We start from the raw sequence: 24,789 nt of genomic DNA on the forward strand, positions 1-24,789 counted from the left end.
ATACATACACACAGACTCACTCATTCATACACAGACTTACAGACTCACTCTCATACACACAGACTTACACTCACTCACTCTCATACACACAGACTTACACTCACTCACTCTCATACACACAGACTGACTGACTCACTTACACTCATACACACAGACGTACAGACTCACTCACACTCATACACATAGACTTACAGACTCACTCTCATATACACAGACTTACAGACTCACTCACACTCATACACAGGCTTACAGACTCACACTCGTACACACAGACTTACAGACTTACTCACTCTCATACACCCAGATTTACAGACTCACTCACTCTCATACACACAGACTTACAGACTCACTCACACTCACACACAGACCTACAGCCTCACTCACACTCATACACACAGACTCACTTTCATACACACAGAGTTACAGACTCACTAACACTCACACACAGACTTAGATTAATCCATATATATATACACACACTCACTCTTACAGATTCATCTATACACAGACTTAGACTCACTCACTCTCATACACACAGACTTACACTCACTATATATATATATATATATATATATATATATATATATATATATATATATATACACACATATATACACACACACGCTGGTGATCAAAATTAGAGAACAATTTATAAACAATTGAACAATTCTGAAATAATGTCGTCATCTGCTCAACAGTTGAAGGAGTTTTTGTCCTGTCTATACCATGCTACCAGAACACCTTTTCCACAAAATAACTAAGCCATTTAAAAAAAAAAAACATTATTTTGCAGAAAACACACTGATCAAAATTAGAGAACAACAATGACTGTAGCATGGAAAAACATTACAATAACATTTTCTGAAGGTTACAACAGTCAGCAATTAGTAGGAAGTGTACAGGCCTCTGCTCTGAATGACTTCAGCACATCTGCGGCCACAGGACAGCACTCGTCTCTCACACTGCTCTGGTGTGATTTTGGTCCACTCTTCTTCCAGTCTCCTCCACAGTTCGGTGACTGTAGTGGGTTTCTTGGCCATAACTTTGTCACCAAGGATTTTCCAGAGGTTCTCTATTGGGTTGAGATCAGGACTCTGGGCAGGCCATGTCATTATTTTAATGTTTTCAGTTTTAAGGAACTGCTTTACCCGTTTTGCTGTGTGACATGAAGCGTTGTCCTGCATGAACACTGTGGGCTGATTGGGTGATGAACGCATGGAAGGAACCATATGTTGTTGAAGAAGTTTCTGATAAACATTTGCATTCACTCTGCCATTTAGGCCCAACTCCTGCTGCAGAAAACATGCCCCAAACCATGACACTTCCTCCTCCACTTTTCACTGACTTCTTTACACACTTTGGGTTCAGTCTTTCTCCAGTTTGTCACCAAACATAATGTTTCCCATCGGACCCAAATAAATTAAACTTGCTTTCATTACTAAAGTGAACTTTGGACCAGTTATCCTCTGTCCACACAACATGCTCCTCAGCAAAGCCTAGTCTAGCCTTTTGATTCTTTCTGCTAATGAGAGGTTTGGTCACTGCAGAGTGGGCTTTCAGTCCAAATGCTCTTAAACGTCGAGACACTGTATGACGAGACAGATCCTTACCCTGTTCAGCACTGAACTGGTGAGCAATTCCAGCTGCAGTGTGAAAACGATTGCCCATTGAGATCCTCCGCAGTATCCTGTCCTCTCTTGTATTTGTCTTCCGTGGACGACCAGCCTTCTTGGCGGACTTGAATGAGTTTTTGATGTTGTAAAGATCCAATATTCTTGAAATCACAGATTTGGAACGACCAACTTGTCTTGCTATGGCTGATAGGGTCATCCCTTTGGCCTTCATCTGGACAACCTGCTGCTGGAGGCTTTCAGTCACTTTAGAACGGCCCACTATCTTGCAGAGTCAGTGAAACTGGAAGTTAGGCTGCCAGTTAAATAGGGGTTGACAGATAATCAAGGAAATTAGCACCAGGTACCAGATTAACACCAATACCTGGGAGGTATTTGAAAGTGTTCTCTAATTTTGATCAGTGTTTTCTGCAAAATAATGTTTTTTTCTTAAATGGCTTAGTTATTTTGTGGAAAAGGTGTTCTGGTAGCATGGTATAGACAGGACAAAAACTCCCTCAACTGTTGAGCAGTGAAGATGACATTATTTCAGAATTGTTCAATTGTTTATAAATTGTTCTCTAATTTTGATCGCCAGTGTATATACACACACACACTCATAAACAGATTAATTAATACACAAAGACTTACTCTCAAACAGACTTGCTTTCATACAGAGATTACAGACTCACTCTCATACACAGACTTGCTTTCATTCAGACTCACTCACTCTCACTCTCTCACACACAGACATGCACACAGAAATTCCTGTTTAAAATGATTTATTACCTCTGGCAGTTTACATCTATATCTGAACACAGTACTTCCCTGGAGTGATTTCAAATGGTTGCTTAAGTGTTACAACACAATCAAAAGTCAGTTCTGAAAAAAAAAAGCAACCCTGACCAGTTAGCTTAGGTATGAGTGAATGAAACAGCAGGTTTAATCATATAAAAAAAAGAAAAAAAAAAATCAGTGTGCAGTGCTCTTGTGCATTTTGTCCTATCAAACATAAACCTCTTCTCGCTGTGACGTCATAACACCAGCAATATTATCCTTTATTTACGAAACCCTTTTCCAACTAAACTGTAAGAGAAAGAAGTGCCGAATGGTAAGAATGAAATCACAACAACAGCTTGATTGTAACGAGTAGCACAGAGGTGCCTGACATTTTTCCCAAGTGTGTACAGTCATCTGAAAACTCCACGCTCGGTTATTATGTGGTGACTTTACACGGTTCTTAACTGGCTGGAAACCTGACGATGTTAAATTACAAAATCATTAAATTCATCAGGAGACTAACAATCCTAGATTGTTATAAATAACCCTGCATTATATTACCATATACAGCCTATTTACATGTACATCCAGTTATTCCCAGTATCGAATTGTCATTTGTTTAGACAGTCCTATACAAAACAATGATTAAAAAGTTGTTTAAAAAGGCTAAACGTCAAATAAAAGTGTTGTGGCTATTATTAAAAAAAAAAAAACACAAAAAAACATCAACTGGCTTTTACAGTGGTATCCTACATCTCCCATGATGCACCATTGCAGAAACATTTTTTGTTCTTCAACCAGAATCTAGAGGCCCTGAAGATTCAAACCTGCACATCCATATTTGATCAAACGTGATTTTTTTTTTTGTTGTTTTGGTTTTTTGAATCTGTTCCGACACTTTTTACACATACAGCGTTTATAACATCATTAGAACTTCACACTGGATGTGGCTGGACGTTAAACGGAGCTTTGCTGGAAGTCACAGAATCGGGCTAAATCCTGGTATTTTTAATGTCTCATTTAATCCCTTGACCTACATTATGATTCATTAGCACGCAAACACACACACACACACACACACACACACACACACGCACACATATTCAATGTGAGGCAAAATCCAACTTGATCCATGTAACAGAAGATTTCTGATCTTGCTTTCTGACAGTCCTGCTGTTTCCCGTCACTAGTGCACAACCCCAGACACCCGTTTTCCTGATTCTTGTGTTGAGGACGGACTCTGAGGAAGACAGTTGAAAGACACGCTTCTTTCCTAGGCTGCTTATTATGCATCCATTGTCCCACAATTATTTTAATGCTTGAAAAGGTGTCTTCTGAGCTCAGGCATGGTTCCTCAGTTTACTATTGCAGGCCAGAAATATATCTAGTTCTAATAAACTATTTGATCCACATAAGTCAAAGAATCATGGCTTCCTGAAACGCCTCAATCCATCTGAAATAAAAAACAAACAGATATGAGAAACAGATGCTTCTGTGCTCTAAGTGATTTTTTTTAATTTATGAAGATCTATGTTTGAGAAGTGACATTCTGCAATACCACTGGTCAAACAGATCAGTATGTAAGATATCATGCAGGAACGAACGTCTGAACTGAACACTGCGAGAAAGGAAGCAGCAACACGAGCAAACGAGGAAGAAGTGGATGAATACAAACTGATAGTTGAAAAAGGTGCTTTCTTTTCTTTATGACTAAAACTAAGATCACACTGCACTTTAAGAATAGTTTATTGCTGGAATTATTGGCAATCAGCAGAAATCCATACCAATGTTTTTTTCGGCTTCTGGTCCGCTGTCATTACATCACTGATGCCATGTGCTGTTTGTTTTTACATGTGAAACTGCGTGCTGCACGGAGAGCGCTATATTATATTCATTATTAATTTATTAATTATATATTTTATATGAATAAAATTTATATATTTATTTACTTTAGAACATTTTCATTATTCATGACTTGTATTTTTTATTTGTGTAATAAACTCCAGTACTATTTTACATAGAGTGTTGTGTTATGTTTTTTTTTTTTTTTATCAGTAGATTAATCGGTTATCGGTAAGTACAATCCGACCCAGCTATTGGTATTGGTAAAATCGGCCGACCTCTACTACTACTATTCAATTGTCCTCCATTCCAGACCTGGAGACGATGGATCTGTGACATTTTTTTCTAAAAAAAACCCTTGGCTTGTTGTCTATTGGTTTAAAATAATGAAATTGGCAAGTGATGATAGTGCTGACAAAAATACATTGATAAGATTACATTTTGTTTGTAAATTGTTTCTTTTTTGTTATAGATTGTTAAGTGCGTGTACCTTTGAGCTGTAGGAATATCCTCTGCTCTGAATATATAATACAGTATGTTCTTGTGATAGAGTTTAAACTGCAGCTTCTCTGCCGGTCCAGACTTCTCTTCCCTCAGGAAAAAGCCCAGCAGTGGCTGGCTCTCCAGTGCTGCAACATCCTGGGTACACACACACACACACACACACACACACACACACACACACACACACACACACACACACACACACACACACCGCACCTGACAAATCCATCTCCATGATCGACACTCGTATCCGAAAACACAATCAGACAAACAGAAAATGATGCACAAACATAACGTGATATACCTCACTAGCAGCGTAAGTATAAAGGACTTTGTTCTTGATAACGAACCACAGCCGCTTCCACGGCTTCTTGTAGCCTTTAGCTCTCTGTAGATAGCCACTCATAGAGGAATTCTCAGTGTTTGCAGAAACCTGCCAGAGAAACGACAGGGTCGTGCCAAGATGAAAATTTTCTTTCACAAGTACAGTTGGGGAAATCTTTTTATGATCCCCTGCTGATTTTGTGAGTTTACACCCTTACAAAGAATTTAACATTTTAGACTTTTTATGGTAGGTTTATTTTAACAGAGAGAGAGAGAATCTAAAAAAAGAAAATCCATGTTTTTTAAAGAAAGGCTATAAATTTGTGTATTTGATTGAGTGAAATAAGTTACATTTATTTGAACCCATACCAACCAGCAAGAATTCTTACTCCCACACACCAAAATTACTCCTGTCCCTATAAAAAAGTACTCCTAATATCAACTCGTGACGTGTATAAAAGACACCTGTTACAGAATCACCCTCTTCCATTCCATTCTGGGTCAAGTTAAACATGCTCCTGAGGTTCCAATGACCACTGTTCCTGCCTCTTCTCTCCTCAGATCTGCCCGCTATGTCCCGGCCTGCCTCTGGATGGTGTTCTCTTCGATTCGAGGCCACTCTATGCAGCTGGGGATGGTTTCTCATCAAAGCCCTGGGAATCCATGAAATTACGGAGTAAGAACAGGAGCTTTGAGGATGGATTTGGATTGTCAACAGTTTGCTACACTGACTCAGGACTACAGTTTGCATCTGATCACCATCACTGCACACGTCAACATGGTTTAGTTGTAATAAATGGACATTCGGTGCAACCCAGATGAGGATGGGTTCCCTCTTGAGTCTGCTTCCTCTCAAGGTTTTATCCTTATGCCATCTCAGGGAGTTTTTCCTTGCCACAGTTGCTACCGGCTCGCTCATCAGGGAACAACTTCTACTTATCAAGAACATCTTATTCATTCTTTATCACTGCATTATCTGTATAAAGCTGCTTTGAGAGAATTTTCATTGTTAAAAGCGCTATACAAAAGAAAACTAATTTAATTGAATTACCTCTCCACCACTATAGGCAAGACCAAAGAGCTGTCAAAGGATGTCAGGGACAAGATTGTAGACCTGCACAAGGCTGGAATGGTCTACCAGACCATCAGATTGTCGCCTTGGGCATATGTTTTGGGTCATTGTCATGCTGAAAGACCCGTCCACAACCCATCGTCAGTGTTCAAAGTTTTTCATCCAAGATTCTACAGTGCATGGCCCCGTTCTTGTGGTGAAGTCTTTCTGTACCCTTAGCAGAGAAAAAGCTGAACGTTTCCTCCTCCATGTTTGACAGTGGGGATGGTGTTTTAGAGGTCATATTCTACATTTCTCTGCCTCCAAACACGCCGAGTTCAAAAGAGCAATTTTTTTTTCATCTGACCACATCACATTCTCCCAAGCCTTCTCTGAATCATTCAGGTGTTCATTAGCAAACTCCAGACGGGCCTGTTCATGTGCATTCTTGAGCAGAAGGACCTTGGTGTGTTACCAATGGTTTTCTTGGTGACTGTGGTCCCAGCTCTCTTGAGATCATTAAGTTCCTCCCGTGTAATTTTGGAATGATTCCTCACCCTTCTCAGAATCATCCTCACCCCATGAGGTGAGATTTTGCATGGAGCTCCAGAGTGAGGGCAATTGACTTATCTTGTATTTCTTCTCGAATTATCGTGCCAACAGTGGTCTCTTGCTAATGGTCTTGTAGCCCATTTCAGACTTGTGCAGGTCTACATCCTTGTCCCTGACATCCATTGACAGCTCTTTGGTCCTGCCCATGGTGATGGAGAGGTTTAAATGGAAGAGGTTGATTCTGTCCTTTATACACGTCACAAGTTGATATTAGGAGTACTTTCTTAAAAGGACATGACTAATTTGGGTGTGTGGGAGTCAGAATTCTTGCTGATTGTTACAAATTAATTTATAACCTTTCTTTAATCTATTAAAAAAAAAAAAATGTATATATATATATATATATATATATATATATATATATATATATATATATATAGTGTCTCTCTTAAAATAAACCTACTATACAATTCTAGACTGTTCAATTCTTTGTAAGGGGGTAAACTCACAAAATCAGCAGGGGATCAAATAATTATTTTTCCCACTGTGTCAGCATCAGTATCAGATTCTGCATTGGATATCACTGCATTGGCTCATTAACAACTCCACAAATGCAGGTTAAAGCTCTATTGTGTATTGGCTTCTCTGGGCCAAAGCTAATTTTAAATGGACTGAGGCAATGTGGAAAACTTGTATGTGTTCAGACGAATTGAAATAAAAAATTATTTTTGGAAACCATTGACACCACGTCCTCCAGACTAAAGAGGAGCGGGACCATCTGGCTTGTTATCAGCTCTCTGTTCAAAAGGCTGCATTTCTGTAGGTATGGGAGTGCGTTAGTGCCTGTGAAATCGGTAGCTTGCACATTTGCTAAGGCTCAATAAATGAAGAACGGCATACACAGATCTTAGAAACCAAATGCTTCCATTCAGAAAACATCTTTTTCAGCCGTTCAATATTGTAAGACAATGTTAACTGCAAACTGCATCTACTATAACAGCATGGCATTGTGGTAGAAGAGTCCGGGTGTTAAACTGGCCTGCCTGCAGTCAAGACCTTTCAACAATTGAAAATATTTGGTGCATCATGTAAAAAAAACACAACAAAGAACACCCAAATTTGTTGAGCAGCTACAATCCTGTATTAGACACATAACTACGTTGTTCTTCCATAACCTCAGCAACTGGTCTCCTAAGTTCCCAGATGTATACAGATAAAAAAAAGTAAAGCGACACAGTGGTTAACATTGCCCTGTCCAAACTTTTTCGAGCCCTGTTGCAGCCATAAAATACAAAATGATATAATTTTTTCCTTAAAATGGAATATATTCTCAGATTAAACATCTGATATGTTTTGTTTAATTGTGAATATAATATGTATGGAATAGGGAATTATGAGATTTGCAAATCATTGCATTCTGTTTCTATTTACATTTTGCACAGTGTCCCAACTTCTTTTGGAATTGTGTTTGAAATATATTTAATGTAATGAATTACTCTTAAATGTTACCTCTTTCAACGCAGAGGGAATCTTCTTTTGTTTTCTAGAGAAAGCAAACGTTGAGCTGCGGCCAATGGGTGAAACGGCCACCTCGGACTGCTCACCTGAGAGAGTTAACCACACACAACGGTCATTCGGATGAGACATGACTCAGACTTTCAGCGATGAAATCTTTAAACTCAGAAGAGAAAGCTGAAACCTTTGTCCTTCTGCTGTAGTTTGATGTAACACTGATCACACACTCGTGCCAGCTGGTTCTTCAGGTACTCCAGATAATATTTGTTTGACGAACATGCCTGGCACACGACCTGCAAAAAAAACACCAAACAAACACAAAAACAGATGTACTTCGTTTTCATGAGGAATTTTAAACCTAGATTATTAATTACGTCTGCATGTTTTGTGTTCCAGACTCAGGCGAACTTCTGACCTTGCCACAGGCCCGGCAGTGGTGGCGTCTCCAGGTGAGAGTGAACTCGCAGGTACAGATCATACACATGGTGGTGCGAAGGTCTGGGATCCAGATTGGAGCTTTAGAACCCAGTGGAGAACCATCAGAGGGAGCTTCTTCTGACTGAATGCAATATAAAAACACACGAATATATTAATAATAGAAAACATCTCAGCTATATCTCAGTCTGAGTGGAATATACTGCCACCCCCTTTTAGATTCAAGCTTCATCAATTGTTTTCATGAGCTGAACTTAAAGATCTAAGACTTTTCTATGAATACAAAAGGTGTGTTTTCAGTATCTGGTGTGACCACCATTTGCCTCAATGAGGATGGGTTCCCCTTTTGAGTCTGGTTCCTCTCAAGGTTTCTTCCTCATTACATCTAAGGGAGTTTTTCCTTGCCACAGTCGCCATGGCTTGCTCATCAGGGACAAATGCACACCATTTACCTTGACTGTTGATTTCTGTAAAGCTGCTTTGAGACAATGTCTGTTGTTAAAAGCGCTATACAAATAAACTTGACGAATAATGACAGGAATAATGGCAGGAACTGAAACACGCTGTCGTATACGCCATATACGTATACGTATATGCTCAATGGGTGACATGTCTGGTGAGTATGCTGGCCATGCAAGAACTGGGATGTTTTCAGCCTCCAGGAATTGTGTACAGATCCTTGCAACATGGGGCCATGCATGATCATGCTGCAACATGAGGTGATGGTCGTGGATGAATGGCACAACAGTGGGCCTCAAGATCTCGTCACGGTATCTCTGTGCATTCAAAATGCCATCAATAAAATGCACCTGTGTTCGTTGTCCATAACATACGCCTGCTCATACCATAACCCCACTGCCACAATGAGCCACTCGATCCACAACGTTGACATCAGCAAACCGCTCACCCACACAACGCCCTGTAGAGTGAAAACCGGGATTCATCCGTAAAGAGAACACCACTCCAAAGTGCCAGACGGCAACGAATGTGAGCTTTTGCCCACTCAAGTCGGTTACGACAATTAACTGCAGTCAGATCGAGACCCCGATAAGGACGACGAGTATGCAGATGAGCTTCCCTGAGACGGTTTCTGACAGTTTGAGCAGGAAGTCTTTGCTTGTGCAAACTGATTGTTGCAGCAGCTGTTCAGATGGCTGGTCTCAGATAATTTTGGAGGTAAAGATGCTGGATGTGGAGGTCCTGAGCTGGTGCACGTGTTCTGCTGTTGGATGTACAGCCAAATTCTCTGAAACGGCTTTGGCGACAGCTTATGACCATCGGGTTCTTGGTCACCTCCCTGACTAAGGCCCTTCTCTAACTGTGGGACCTCATATAGACAGTTGTGTGCCTTTTCAAATCATGTCCAATCAAGTTGTAGAAACATCTCAAGGATGATCAGTGAAAACAGGATGCACCTGAGCTCAATTTTGAGTGTGATGGCAAAGGCTAGGAATATTTATGTACATGTGATTTTTTTCATTTTTGATTTGTAATCAATTTACAAAGATTTCAAACAAACTTTTCATGTTGTCATGATGGGGTATTGTTTGTAGAATTATGAGGAAAATAGTTAATTGAATCCATTTTGGAATAAGGCCGTAAGAATACTTTCTAAATGCAGTGTAACTAATTAATTGATTGGTTAAATGCAGTGGTTCCCAGTCAACATTCTCAACTTCATATGCTAATATGAACACACACACACACACATATATACATTATATCTATCTATCTATCTATCTATCTATCTATCTATCTATCTATCTATCTATCTATCTATCTATATATATATATATATATATATATATATATATATATATATATATATATATATATATATATATATATATATATATATACACACACACGACGGCTCATCTTCCAAAAGAACAATGACCCTAAGCACACAGCCATGATAACAAATTAATAGCTGCGAGACGACCCTTTGAATGACCTTGAGTGGCCCAGCAAGAGTTTGGACTTGAACTACATTGAACATCACTGGAAAAAATTTTAAAATGGCTGTGCACCGACGCTCCCAAAATAGGTGTACCAAGGAGCTTCAACAAAGTATTGAGCAAAGGCTGTGAATACTTATGTACATGGGATTTTTTTTTTTTTTATTGTTATAAATTAGCAAAAATTTTAAACCCACTTTCCTATTTGCTAAAAAAACAAACAAACAAAAAACACACACCCACCCAAAATATGTTGTCAAACATTTCAGTAAACTCTTATCCAGTTGGGCTACATTTTTCACTTTCTTCCTGTACCTGGAAGTGTTTATATGTTGTCTCTGTTTCTCGGGGGGGGGGTTATATACAACACCTGTACCACCCACCACCCCCCTCCCAACACACACACACACACACACACACACACACACACACACACCTCTTGGCTCCGGCTGGATATGAATGAGATCTTCTTTCTTGTGTAGTCGTCTATTGCTGTAGCGATGGCTTCTAGCCACTCGTCCCTCTCTGTGGCTGAGCTGTACATGCATATCAAAGTCATTAAACAAGCTCAGGCATGTATTTAATATCATTCCATTATGTATGCATGTGTGTGTGTTTGTGTTTTACCTGGCAGACAGGATAAAAGAACGTTCCACACTCTCAATGTTCAGCTCATTCTGATAAGCCTCCTGACTGGGCTTGCTTACCTGCAGGATATGTAGTCATTAATTATCCTGTGTATGTGTAGGTGTGTGTGTGTGTGTGTGTGTGTGTAGGAGGATCGGTGTGCTTGAGCAAAATGTAGGATAGCTGACCTTCATACCAGCCAGAGACAGCATGCTGTTTACTTTATACTGGCCAGATTGCACAGGAGTGGTGTAGAGCAGGATGTCATTAAACTGCACAGGAAGAGAGAGAGAAAGAGAAAGAAAGAAATTATTATGGAATGTTTTTTACTTTATTTATCATCTTCTTAATCAAATTGCAATCAAATTACATTACATTTGTTATGACCACTATTTAAGCTGCAAATGATAACATTGTACCAGTGAAAAAGTATAGATTTTTGAAAAGTGGTACCATTACTCATTCCGCAACTGTACAAACAAACAGTGAATTACGGGGTAGTATCAAAACGTTTCGAGACTAGTGGTCGCTTTCACTCATGACTTCTCCCTACTCCTTGTTGTTGTATGTAGCACCAGGGTTCAGGAGAAACATTGTTTCATTTTACTGTGTATTGCGTCAGCTATATATGGTTTAAATGACAATAAAAGCTTCTTATATTGACTTGACTTGAACTTGGCAGCAACATGGTGCATGTTCAAATCACACGTGATGATCGTATGAAACACAGACGATAGCAACAATCTTACGGATTGTTCGCCGATGATCATCATGTGCAAGTTGCCGAATAGTTTCAACATTTTCAGGGGTTGAGCTCATTAAAAGTTTTCCTGATCTCTCGTCGTCATCCGGTGATGTTCTTTTGCTCTTAAAGCATACGTGCCACTCAAAACACATCGATCGCCTCATCGCAGCATTGTAAATATGCCGAATCATTTCGAACAGCTCTGTTACAGATATGTCCAGATGAAATCGCAGATGCGGTAACGCACATAGTCAGAGTAGCACCATTTGCACAGCTTACGATGTACTTACTGGCTGACCTCTTTTGATACATTGGTTTATAAAGGTTGGTGCGCCCTGTGACTGTGCGTGCAGCCTTGTGCTGCCATCCGTTGGCGTGTTACAAAACTAGTCTAGAAACTGTTTGATACCACCTCGTACAGTTCATTTTGTTGCTCAATTAGAAATCCAGCTTTCAGTCTTGGTCACGAATCTTTCAGCCACTTAGGATTAATAAAACATTTATCAAAACATCTCATAATTCCCATACAAGATGTTTCCTCGAGAATAAAAAAAATTCATAAATTGGGACATGATGTTAGAAAAAAGTAATTAATGACAGAATGGACGGACGTGTGAGGTTCAAGAACACTCAATTTCTTATTTTTCATATTTTTATGTTTATAGTAATAAAATTTAATAAAATTGTGTTTCTGGGTAAATTAAGCATGTGAATGTAAATCGATTTTTAATAAGCCTTCTTATTGTATTTATAAATAATATAATAAATAAATAAAATAGAACTAAAAGCAAAGTCTTTTTCTCACCAGGAAGAACATTCTGGGCTGCATAACTTTCCGGGAAAGTTTCATCAGTGTGCCTTCCTTGAGAAACACCTGCATGAGCAATACAAAAGAAAATCCATTATAATTAATCTAATTTATTTACAAGAATCATTGCAGAGAGAAAGAAAGGAGAGAAATAGAATGAGGAAAGAGAGACAGAGGATTATAAGGAATGTCATCAGACAGTTTAACACGAACCCTTCCAGGCTGCACAATTTCATGATGCCCGTTCAAACTGCACTGAACCTGCATCAACTTCTGGAAGTTGTCCTAAAAAAAATAAAATAGATAAACAGTGAAAACTGTGAAGCTGCTGAATCCAGGAGAACAAAAAAAACCCAAAAAACATAAAGCCAGATGAGATTATTAAGCCTCCAAAACACTGGCAGATTTCTTAACTCTGTAATTGTTTCAATGACGAAACACTTCATTTCGTGTTACATGTCGTAATATTGAAAAAACACTGGCAATGAGATTAAAGGAGCTTCGGAGGTTGTCAAATTTCCCTCCAACACCCAATACATTTAAATCAAGAATAACAAGGCTGATTAACATGTTGCCATCACTTATGAGACAGTAAATGCAGACTTTTTCTATTATGTATATATATATGAAAAAGATTTTTTCAATACATGTAACTCCAAAACCGTAGTAATAGTTATTCACTCTATACAGACAAAAGCATTAGGACACCTGACTTGGTTCTTCCCAAAACTTTTACCATAAATTTCGAAGTACAGAATTGTATAAATGTCTTTGGGTACAGTAGTTTTACATTTTTCCTTCACTTGAACTAGGAGACCCAAACCTGTTCCAGCATGACATTATGCACAAATTAAGCTTCATGTAGAGATGATTTGGGTTGAAGTGAAAGATCTACTGCTATAGAGCCCTGAATCTTTACCCTATTGAACACCTTTGGGATGAATTGGAACACTGCACCCCAGGCCTCCTCACCTCACCTCACCTCACCTACATCAGTACCTGACTTTACTATCATCCTTGTGGCTAAATTTCCACAAATCTCCACAAGCACACTCCAAAATCTAGTGTCTAAAGTCTATTACTACAACAGGAAATGGGGACTAAATGTGGAATTGGATGTTCAAAAAGCACACAGTCAGGTGTCCACAAACGTTTGTCCATATGGTTGTGTTTATACTTTAGATGCAATGAGAGCATGAAGTTTACAGTTGATTAAACATTGCTTGAGAGAATCTGTGTTTGTGTGTAACATTTTACCCCTTGTTTCATGATGTCATTGGCGTGATTTGCAACTTCCTTCACCACCCCAAGAGCGGCTGAGTAAACACAGAAATAAATATTTATATATATAAATATTTTTTTTATTTAACACCAGAAATACTTGTAATGCAGGAAATTTCTTTTGAAATCTATGAAGTGAAACTCTACGAAAAATCTAACCAGAAAGAAAAATAATATGTCTGGAGTGACATTCTATCCGGATTGGAATTCTTGAATGTGATTAGTCGGATAGTGTGGATTATTTGTCGTATTTAAATATGGATATTTTGGTGAGCTTGATCTAATTTGTTTAAGTCTCTATAGCTTCAGCTTATACAAGAAAAATGTACAAGGGTACATAAAATAAGAAATAATGTAAATTTTATATGTCATTAAACACACATTTAGCATTCAAGGAAAATTTTGCATTCAAGACCTTGTCTTGGATGGTGCATAGTATTAAATGTGATAAAAAAATGTCAAAAAAAAAAAATCAATAAACCACTTGTTCATTAATAATTAAAATAAAGTCTCAACTCTCCACTTCACCTCAAGATTGCTTTAAATGTCAATTCAGTTCAATTTGATTTCTATAGTGCTTTTAATAGTGGACATTGTCCCAAAGCAAGTTTATAGAAATAAATACACTACAAATATACATTTAAAACGTATCAATTAGACTGTAAATCTAGTCAGTGGCAACAGTTACAAGAAAAATTCCCTAAGGTGGTATGAGAAAAAACCTCGAGATGAACCAGACTCAAAAGAAAACCGTCCTCTCATGTTTTTCCTCTAACAGCACGGCCTTTTCCATATTTAACCTACACATTTCACTGGAATCGTTAAAGCGATTCCAGTAATTTCTCATATATATATATATATATATATATATATATATATATATATATATATATATATATATATATATTATATACAGTAAATATATCAGTTGTGTATGGTGTCATTACTTTGAGTGTCCTTGTAATCCGACGAGTCTTCAGGAAGATTTTTCAAATAATCTGAAAAGCAGAAAAACAATTGTGTGCACACCGGGACTTTTATCATGTTGTAACACTTTAAGTAAGTTATATGCAGTCGTAAGAAAAAGATAGTACACCCCCCTCTGTCAAGTGCATGTTTTTCAATTTCATGGCCTAAATAACAATTGTGTGGTCCTCAACATCTATAAATTACCCAAAAACCTCAGGTGACAAAGAAACCCTATAATTTAGTAAGAATAAGCAATTAGCAAAGCACTGGCCCATTCTTCTTTCCAATACTGTTTTTACTTTATTGATGTCTGATTGCATTAGTCTATGCACAGCTCAAAATCCCTCCACAGCATCTCAGTTTGGATATGGATTAAGGTCTGGACTTCCACTTGGTCGTTCCAACAACATGATTTTCTTCCTCTTTAGCCATTCAGAAGTCCATTTGCTGCTGGTGGCTGGGGTTATTGCACGACCCAGTTTCACTCCAGATTCAACTGCTGACAGACAGGATTTGCCATGACAGATTTGTCGCAAGAATATTTTGGTATGGAGTGAAGTTCATTGTCGTCTTAATGAAGGCATGTTGCCCAGATCCTGTGCCTGCAGAACAATCTCATATCATCACACGCTTACCATTGTGCTTCAAGAGCTGGTATAAGGTTCAATTCAATTCAATTCATTTTTATTTGTAAAGCGCTTTTAACAATAAACATTGTCTTAAAGCAGCTTTACACAGATAATGTGGTGATAAAAAATTAATATGTTCTTTTTAAGAAAGTTTTTCCCTGATGAGCAAGCCGGTGGTGACTGTGGCAAGGAAAAACTCCCCGAGATGGCAAAGGAAGAAACCTTGAGAGGAACCAGACTCAAGAGGGAACCTCATCCTCATCTGGGTTGCACCGAATGTCCATTTATTGCAGATATCAATCAGAAGCAAACTGCAGTCCTGAGTCAATGTAGCAGTCTGTGGACATTAACTAGAGTCCAAATCCATTCTTAAAGCTCCCGTTCTTACTCCGGAAAGGTGTGTGTGGTGATGCACTCTTTTGGGTTTTCGCACTGTGCATGATGACCAAACGTCTCCACCTTAGTTTAATCAGTGCAAAGGATATTGTTCCAGAACTTTAGTGCTTTGCTGCAAAACACTTTTAAATATGCTCCACATTTTTTTTTTTGGAGAGAAGGGATTTTTTCCTAGATACCCGTTAATGCTATACTTGTTCTGATTGTCTGATTGGGAAGTGGTAGCTTAGCGGTTAAGGCTCTCAGTTACTAAAGCTAAAAGCCTCAGCACCGCCAAGCTGCCACTGTATGGCCCTTGAGCAAGGCCCTTAATGCTCTATGCTCCAATGGCTCAGTATCATGGCAGACACTGCGCTCTGACCAAGTATACTAAAAAGCTGTGAGGACAGAATTTCACTATGCTGCAATGTACATGACATATAAAAGCCTGAAGCTCTTTCTTTTCTTTTTATTGACTTTAACATCACCTGTACATGACCTAAAGATAAAAAAAAGAACATTTAATGGTCTGTACATGGATTGAATCATCTTTAACACTAAGTCCTATGATGATTGACAACTGCAATAAAAGGGTCTCCATTAGTTAAAAGTCTTTCTCACTGTAGAATAGTTGAGTTTATATCGTCTGGAGATGACCTTATAACACCTTGCAGATTAATGGGCAGCAACAATTGCTTTTCATGGCTGAAGTCTTTCCTACTTGGCATGATGTAGACACACAGCCTCTTTTAGAGACTGTGAAAATAGGAATTTTTTTTCCCCACCTGGTTTCTGAGTATTAGCTTACTCTTTTGGGAGAACAAAACAAACAAGCAAACAAACAAAAAACAACATTTTTTTTGCCAACTGAGGTTATTTGTTAAATTAGTATTTAGGTCCTGATCAATAAAAAGGTTAAATAAAGTAACTACATGTAATATAATTAAGAACAAGTGAACAGTGTCTGCTTGATGGTTTAATGTAAGAGCAGTAACATGTCGTGTACCTGTCAGCAGGAGCCGGTACTGTGGAATCCTCTGCACAGGTTTTAGTAGGTAATGCTTCAAAGCCAGACTGGCACAACGAGGACTCTTCTAACACCACACAGAGAGGAGAAGAAAAAAACATGCAGCATTTAGATAAGTAGTGTTCGGGATCAGTTTTCCTGCTCTAATACGCTGGATTTTAAAAACGAGAGCTTTAGCATATGAAGTTAATAACGTTGACTGAAAACCACTGCATTTAACCAATCAATAATTAGTTACAGTGCATCTGGAAACTATTTACAGTGCTTCACTTTTTCCACATTTTATGCTACATTACAGCCTTATTCCAAAATGGATTCAATTAATTAATTAATTTCCTCAAAATTCTACAAACAATACCCATCATGACAACAGAAGCACATGACAGCCTGCCTGGAGTTTACCAAAATGCACCTGAAGGACTTTCAGGCCATGAGAAACAAACTTATCTGGTCTGATGAGACAAAGATTGAACTCTTTGACCTGAATGCCAAGCATTATGTCTGGAGGAAACCAGGCACTGCTCACTGCTTCACCTACAGTAAAGAATGGTGGGGCAGCATCATGCTGTGGGGATGTTTTTGAGAAGCAGGAACTGGGAGACTAGTCTGGATCGAGGAAAAGATGAATGCAGCAATGTACAGAGACATCCTTGATGACAACCTGCTCCAGAGGGCTCTGGACCCCAGACTGGGGTGACGGTTCATTTTCCAACAGGACAACGACGCAAAAAAAAAAAAAAACCCAGATGTCCTTTTCCTGTTCTGTGTCCATGAAGATGCAGCTCTACCTCTGCCATGTTAATCTGTATTCTATGTGACTCTCAGGACAAGCCTCAGTCTCCAATGCACCGATGCAAATCTGTGAATCTTGCCATCCATAATATATTATATAATATAAAAAGTCCCGTGGCAGTATCTTTATGGAGTAATCCTCAGCCTCATTTAAGTATAATATTGGCACTAGCTATGCGTGCTTTCTCAAATCTACCAGGACGTATTAGGACCCACCTCTGTCTGAGATAAAAGGAAGTTTACAAATGTAACATTCGAGGGCCGTTAGGACCACTGAGTGACGAGAATGTAGACGCTAGAGGATATGGATCAATGTGACGTAGCATGGACTATTTACAGGCTACTCATGTGAGGTCACGGTCATGAGGTGATGACTGTGCTAATAGTAATCGGCAAAGTGGTACTTCACTAGTTTGGTGAATTAATCTAAATTGCAATGGAAGTCAAGTTTATTATTTTTTTGTCGCGTTATAATCAACGTATAACCTCACACCCAATGTTTGATGTGATGGACTCCAGACCCACCACAACCCTGACCAGGATAAAGCAGTTACTGAAGATGAAAGAATGGACATCTGTGAAAACACGCATGTCTCCAGAATTTGATCCTATTAAACGAAGATCAGTTAAGAAGAAAAAGGCACAGTATTTGAGCAGAAATTGACCCAAAGTACCTCGAACTGACGTACGACTGTGGCAAAAGAAGGGTTCTTGCGGCACTGTTCGTCCAACAGAGCCACGTTGCGATCGAACTCTCGGATGTACGTCGAGTACATCTTCAGATACGGTCCCTTCTGCACAAAGATGTCTGCCAGTCTCTGGTGATCCGACCTGTGTGTTCAAAATCACAAAGAAAGAAAAAGAATACTGAAGCATAAGGGAAGGGGTAGCTCAGTAGTTAGGGCTCTGGGTTACTGTTCGAAAGGTCCAGCAAAGCACTTAACCCTCTGTACTCCAGGGCTATATCATTGCTGATCCTACGCACTTTTCCCAGCTTCCAAACATCGCAGATATGCAAAGTAAAAAAATTCACCATGCTAATACATTTGACAAGTAAAATTGCTCTTTTGTTATTTGATCCTTCAGGGAAATAAAAAAAAAACTATCAACAACCACAATAAACAGGAAGGGGAATGGAAGAAACGTTTTTCAGAAGGCGTTATTTGTGAAAGCCCTTTATTGTTTCTCATTGATTTATCGAGTTTCCAATCAGGAAGTATAGCTAACATATTTGACGAAAAGTTCTCAAACACTACTTTGTTAGACCAACCCAAATTCAGTCCATTTACTGAAAAAAAGAACAATCAAGAAATATTAATTTAGATAGGATTCATTTCTAAAAGAATCATCAGAATACTTTATCAGTCCCACAGGGAAATTGTTAGATTGCAGTCACTCAAAGTATTATTGAAGTAAAATAAAGTAAAATGAAGTAACATATATATATATATATATATATATATATATATATATATATATATATATATATATATATATATATATATATATATATATATATATATATATATATATATATATATATATATATATATACACACACATACATACATATATATATATATATATATATATATATATATATATATATATATATATATATATATATATATATATATATATATATATATATATATATATATATACATATACATATATATATATATACACATATATATATATATATATATATATATATATATATATATATATATATATATATATATATATATATATATATATAAAAACTGTCATATATTAAGTCTAGAAATGCACTCGAACAGCCACAAATAGATATAACTAACCAGTGTCAATATCATATTGTGCTATCTACATGATGCATAGCAAGGGTTGCAAAAAGATTCCTGTAGTTTTGAAGACTGGAAAATGTCCTGGGAATTAAGAGGAAACATTAATGAGAATAAACTAGAATTTACAATATTGCAGGCAATCCAAGAACAGGGAACCTAAACATAGTTGGAAAAAATCTGGCAGGATATTCTTGGTTAAAATTTGGTTAAAAGGATTTAATGCAATTTCAGTAGAATTTCTACCCTATACATTCCTCAAATCACATGCACACAGTACACTTACCAGTAGGCCATACCCCTACATGCACTGTGTATTTCTACACAAACCACAGATAATGTTTTGAATCTTACATCAAAAAATTTCCATCTTGGAGAGTATTCACGTAAATTACATAAATAGTACATACAATTATCTTTCAAATTTTTAGTTTGCATGCATGTCAACTTATGACCAAACAAAATGTTTATATTGTATATAATACAGTTTATATTCATTTCAAATTATTTCTGATCAATTCCTGTAAAATTCTGTAAATTTAAACAAATTGCTGGTAAATTTCCAACTTGGAATATGCCCAAAATCCCCCAGATAAAGTTCCCATGTAACGTTTCTGGAAATTTACCAAAAATGTTCCGCCCCTTTGCAAACCTATGCATAGCTACTTCAAAATGTGCACTAGGAAGGTGTGTGTTTACCAGTGTGCGACTCTCTCCTCCAGTTCTCTCAGCAGGTCCTTGTTGAGCTCGTAGAGCTGAGGGAGGTAGTACAGGATCTGATTCAGCACCCGCTCCTCCACCACAGGTTTACCACTGGCGCGGTTCGCTTTGGCAACTGCATCCCGGAAGTCCTGTCGAGAAAACGGAGATGCTACAGGCAGGTGCATCGCTGTATGACAATCGACGGTCCAAGATATTTGTTCACTATAACGTCTGTACCTACACGTTTATTTCAAAAATGCTACAGCTAGCATTTGAAAAACAATCGCAGTCAGGCATCAATTCAACATGTCGATAAATAACACCACCCAAATACACGATCAGAAAACGCAGAGACACCATATGCTTTGGCTTCCGGTGTTTTTCCACTGCACGTTCAAAAACAACAGCAGCCCTAGACTTCAGTTCTGAAACTGGAGCTGTAGCTCTGACAGTAAAAATAATTCTGAGATGCTTAAGACTGGATATTTTAACATTTTAAATATATAAAATCCCAAGATGGAGATCAACAATTACAACACTCACTGCAGAACCAAAACTCCAAAGGGTTGGGCAGGACCTGATCCAACTCTTCCTATAATCCTATAAGTCTGACTTTTGAACTTGAGACAGCATACAGAACAAATTCACACACTAGGATGTCTCCACCAACTGGACATTTATTTCGACCTGTAAAAGAGAGTTTGAATCAGGTCCGATTCCACCAACTACACGTTCGGTTCTACAGTGATAGGCTCAAGGGCCCAGCTCAGTGGAGGTGGGATTTGTACTTGTGACCTTCCGATCCGAAGCCCAATGCCTTAACCACTGAGCAACCACCTCCTCATAGAAAATACAAAAATGAGTAACATTTTTATTTTAATAATAGAGATTTCTGGTGCTTGACCTTTTCCTTGAACCTTAGACAACAATTTGGAATTGCCCTTTATTTAGAAACGGTGTAATACTGCGTTTTTGACCTGGCCTAGATTGACTATGATGTGCGAGGCAGCATGTGTAACCAATCAGCAACAACCATGCCTTAAACCCCGCCCCAGTATTCAGCAGGTACCAAAATCGCTTGGTTTTTGGATTAGTAGTCAATTAAAAAAAGATTTCTGGTGCCAAAAGTTTCAGAACTTGCTTCAGCAGTGAAAAAAGTTTCAGCAGTGAAAAAAAGTTTTTCCAAATCAGTTCACACAGGAAAAGACCAGAGGAGTTTTGGTATGAAGATAATCTCTTGCTTACTCCCTCTCTCTCTTACACACACACACACACACACACACACACACACAACCTTCTTAAAGGCAGCTGTTAGGGATCATGGCCAACTGCGTGGGCACCAGAGGGGGTGGGTGTGACCTCTTTCCTAAAAATCTCTCAGTTTCTCCCTCCTTTGTCTCGCCACGTCTTGCCTTCTGTTCCTTCCTTCTCTATTTCGGTGACTGTTTTCTTGCTACACTATACACTCTCTTTCATTCGGTGTTCTTTAATTCATTGCTTTTCTCCTCTTTGGTCTCTGATCATGTTTAAGCCCAGTGCACTGCTTCACACACTCATTACAAGCATAAATAAAGCCACAGGTGTGTATCAGTGTTTATACTGGGCTGCGGAGTTTCCTGTCATCCGGTAAAGGAAAAAAGATCATAAATCACAAGCAGGGTTTTTTAAGATATTTTTTAAATCATTTTTATTTACTTACGATGTGCAGCAACTTTAAAACGTCCACAAACCTGCAACATACATGTTTTCATAACTATTAGATCCAGTCTCTATACAGTATAAGCATATGCAGTGTAATATTCACAAATATCCATAAACAGTTTGAATCACTACATATAGTTTTGCTAACAAAGTACATAAAGTGCAGAAGCACAGGTCCCAAATGTAGTCAAGTCTATTATTATACACATTTGGTGTCTGAAACTTGCTTGAGTTTTGTATAGGAGCTATGAGGTTAACATTTATTAGGCATAAACTCACACAAAATCTATAAACAAATGTGTAAATCTGCATCATTTCGTCGTATTTTCTTTAGAAAACATTACACAATATTTTGTAGAATAATTTAGAAAAGTTAAAAACCTCATAATGTACAGCACTTCCTGCTTTTCCCGCAGTTCTTTCCCAAGCTGAGTCTGAGTGTGTCTAATTTTGTGTGGGGTGTGAATTGAAACAACACTTATCCCTGGATGGAGTGATATGGAATTGTGCTAAAGACAAAAGCTGCTTCTGAAACCGCTCCTTATCGTCTATATAGTGCACTATTTCGGGTTTCTGCCATTTTGTAATGTTGCCCGACAACAACTTCATTCCCTACGTTCGTTCGCTAGTTCAGATCCACAATGCACACCGTTTGAGTGTACGTCCGATGTACAGTCGCTGACAAACTGCAACGTGATACGGTGCAATAGAAAACCGCCCCCTTTGGAAAATACATTTTGCTAAATCCAAAATTAGCAATTAGCAAGACATTTTACAGATTAGCAAAGCAGAGTTTAGCCCTGTCTAGCCCTGAAGTCAGCTCGAGGACACCGACGGGAAATCCAGCGAAAATGTTTTGTATATTATGTTCATATAAGGGGTGACCCCAAATAGGCAAAGTTTTCGTTGCTTATATTAAAATGTCTGTGTTTAATGTCTGATTTCATATAGAACTATGATTACGTTGTAAATAACCATTTTAAAAGAAAGAAGTTTTTAATAAATATTTTTAACAGAAGTAAATAAAACCCAACCACCCCTGTGACAGTTTCCTTTTCCATGATTTGTGACTAACACAGAAGCATCTTGGCAACAGGGATTTAAATATTTAACAATGTCTGGAAAATTCTGTAAAGGTATATTCTCTTCTAATATAATTCTGTAAATTAATTTTTGTTTTTTTCGCGCATCGATTTTGAGCTGTACTTAGAGCCTCTCGAAATGGCAAACACGCCTACTCTCGATAAGTCGACTATTGGCAAGACTCGACAATTCTGATTTGACTATGTAAATCCATAGCCGGGGACACCCCTAGTTCATATACTTGTATATTCAAGTTGATTTTTGTTTTATGTTTATAAAATAATTAAATGTGACAAAGTAGTGAGATTTTTAATCTTTTCTACTTTCAATCTTTAAATTAATATATTTTTTGATAATAAACATAATGGTGAATAAACATGACCAAAATCAGGAGGGTCCTAAAGCAGGATATTTACGTCATTTACGTGAATTCGCTCATTTTGTTCCCTTCTTCCTATACAGTGAACTCAACTGCCATTCACTATATAGTGGCTTAGTTAATAAGTGAATAAGTGAATGAGCGAGTGATTTCAGATGCAGCAGAGGTGTTTCCAGTACCTCAAAATGAGCGCCCCTCATAACTTAACCCTAACACATACACTTCCAGAATAAAAGGTACAAAATTGTGGTACAATCAAAGGACTATATTTCTATATTGCACATTTAACTTGTAAACCTTCATTAACTTATGTATATAGCATAATTAGACCTTAAGAACACATACATCTAATATAATATTAATCAACCCAATCAAATACCGTAATTTCCGGACTATAAAGCACACCCATATATAAGCCGCACCCACTGAATTTTCACAAAGATTTTTATTTTGAACATAAATAAGCCACACCTGTCTATAAGCCGCAGGTGTCTACACTGAAACTAATGAACTTTACACAGGCTTTAATGAAAGACAGTGTCTGTTACACAGTGTAACGGGTGAAATATGTTGTGGCTTCTTTAAGAGCAGAGCGGCATTTTGGGAATAGCCTGCCGCGCATTTTTCCAGTATTGCTGCATGTGTGCAAGACCGAGGAATATGTCCTTATTATTTTCTGATGCTCATTTCTAAGTTTCTTGACTAACCCGTAACGCTGTTGCCAAGAAAAATAAAAAAGCACAAGTTTTGGAAACCTGTATGTGCTTATATGATTTCTGTTGCAACTGCAGTTAGCGAGCTATCCCATGACCCTGACTCTCTCTCTTTTGTCATCGTCATGTGTTTAAAAATCACCATCGGTGAAGCTTTTCTCCCGATGCCGTGCAGCATAGAAGACAGGTGAAGTGCGTTTTTTCGTTTCCGTCCGGAAATTTCATTAGTCTAACGTTATGGGGTTCAGTTTTTTGGCTTGAAGTTTGTGAAACCTGGAAAAACCCAGGAAAAATTCATAAATTAGCCGCTTCTTTGTTTAAGCTGCGGGGTTCAAATCGTGGGAAAAAAAGTAGCGGCTTATAGTCCGAAAAATACGGTATATATTTTTTAACGTCTATAAAACAATTTAAGAAAACAACTTTTGTATGTTAAGGATACAAACTCAGTGTGTACAGAAACACGTTCCCTCTGACTAAAACATCACGATGAGACATTTTGCTTAGTTATTTACTAAAATGATTTTTGTTTGCTGTCGACTTTACTGTGTAATACGTTGCATG

General features: G+C 38.0%; 1 protein-coding gene across 2 annotated transcripts in view; it reads right to left on the reverse strand.

Moving 5' to 3' along the window:
- Positions 1-2,375: 2,375 nt before the first annotated feature.
- fgd6 (FYVE, RhoGEF and PH domain containing 6) overlaps positions 2,376-24,789 on the reverse strand; it is a 43,262-nt gene continuing 20,848 nt past the window's right edge. The window contains exons 5-21 of one of the 2 annotated variants that reach the window (XM_046873890.1): positions 22,052-22,082; positions 20,350-20,501; positions 18,499-18,655; positions 17,012-17,099; positions 14,980-15,030; positions 14,009-14,067; positions 12,965-13,036; positions 12,749-12,817; positions 11,387-11,470; positions 11,199-11,278; positions 11,008-11,107; positions 8,594-8,737; positions 8,363-8,471; positions 8,173-8,267; positions 5,041-5,169; positions 4,723-4,871; positions 2,376-3,843 (exon numbers count right to left, since the gene is read on the reverse strand). In XM_046873890.1, coding sequence (XP_046729846.1) covers positions 3,807-3,843; positions 4,723-4,871; positions 5,041-5,169; positions 8,173-8,267; positions 8,363-8,471; positions 8,594-8,737; positions 11,008-11,107; positions 11,199-11,278; positions 11,387-11,470; positions 12,749-12,817; positions 12,965-13,036; positions 14,009-14,067; positions 14,980-15,030; positions 17,012-17,099; positions 18,499-18,655; positions 20,350-20,501; positions 22,052-22,082 — 1,606 coding nt within the window. In that variant the 3' untranslated portion in view covers positions 2,376-3,806. Of the gene's footprint in view, positions 3,844-4,722; positions 4,872-5,040; positions 5,170-5,525; positions 5,714-8,172; positions 8,268-8,362; positions 8,472-8,593; positions 8,738-11,007; positions 11,108-11,198; positions 11,279-11,386; positions 11,471-12,748; positions 12,818-12,964; positions 13,037-14,008; positions 14,068-14,979; positions 15,031-17,011; positions 17,100-18,498; positions 18,656-20,349; positions 20,502-22,051; positions 22,083-24,789 lie in introns of those variants that run through there. The other variant, XR_006928575.1, reaches the window with a different exon arrangement.

The sequence above is a fragment of the Silurus meridionalis genome, chromosome 18 (assembly GCF_014805685.1).
Source record: "Silurus meridionalis isolate SWU-2019-XX chromosome 18, ASM1480568v1, whole genome shotgun sequence".
Lineage (NCBI taxonomy): Eukaryota > Metazoa > Chordata > Actinopteri > Siluriformes > Siluridae > Silurus > Silurus meridionalis.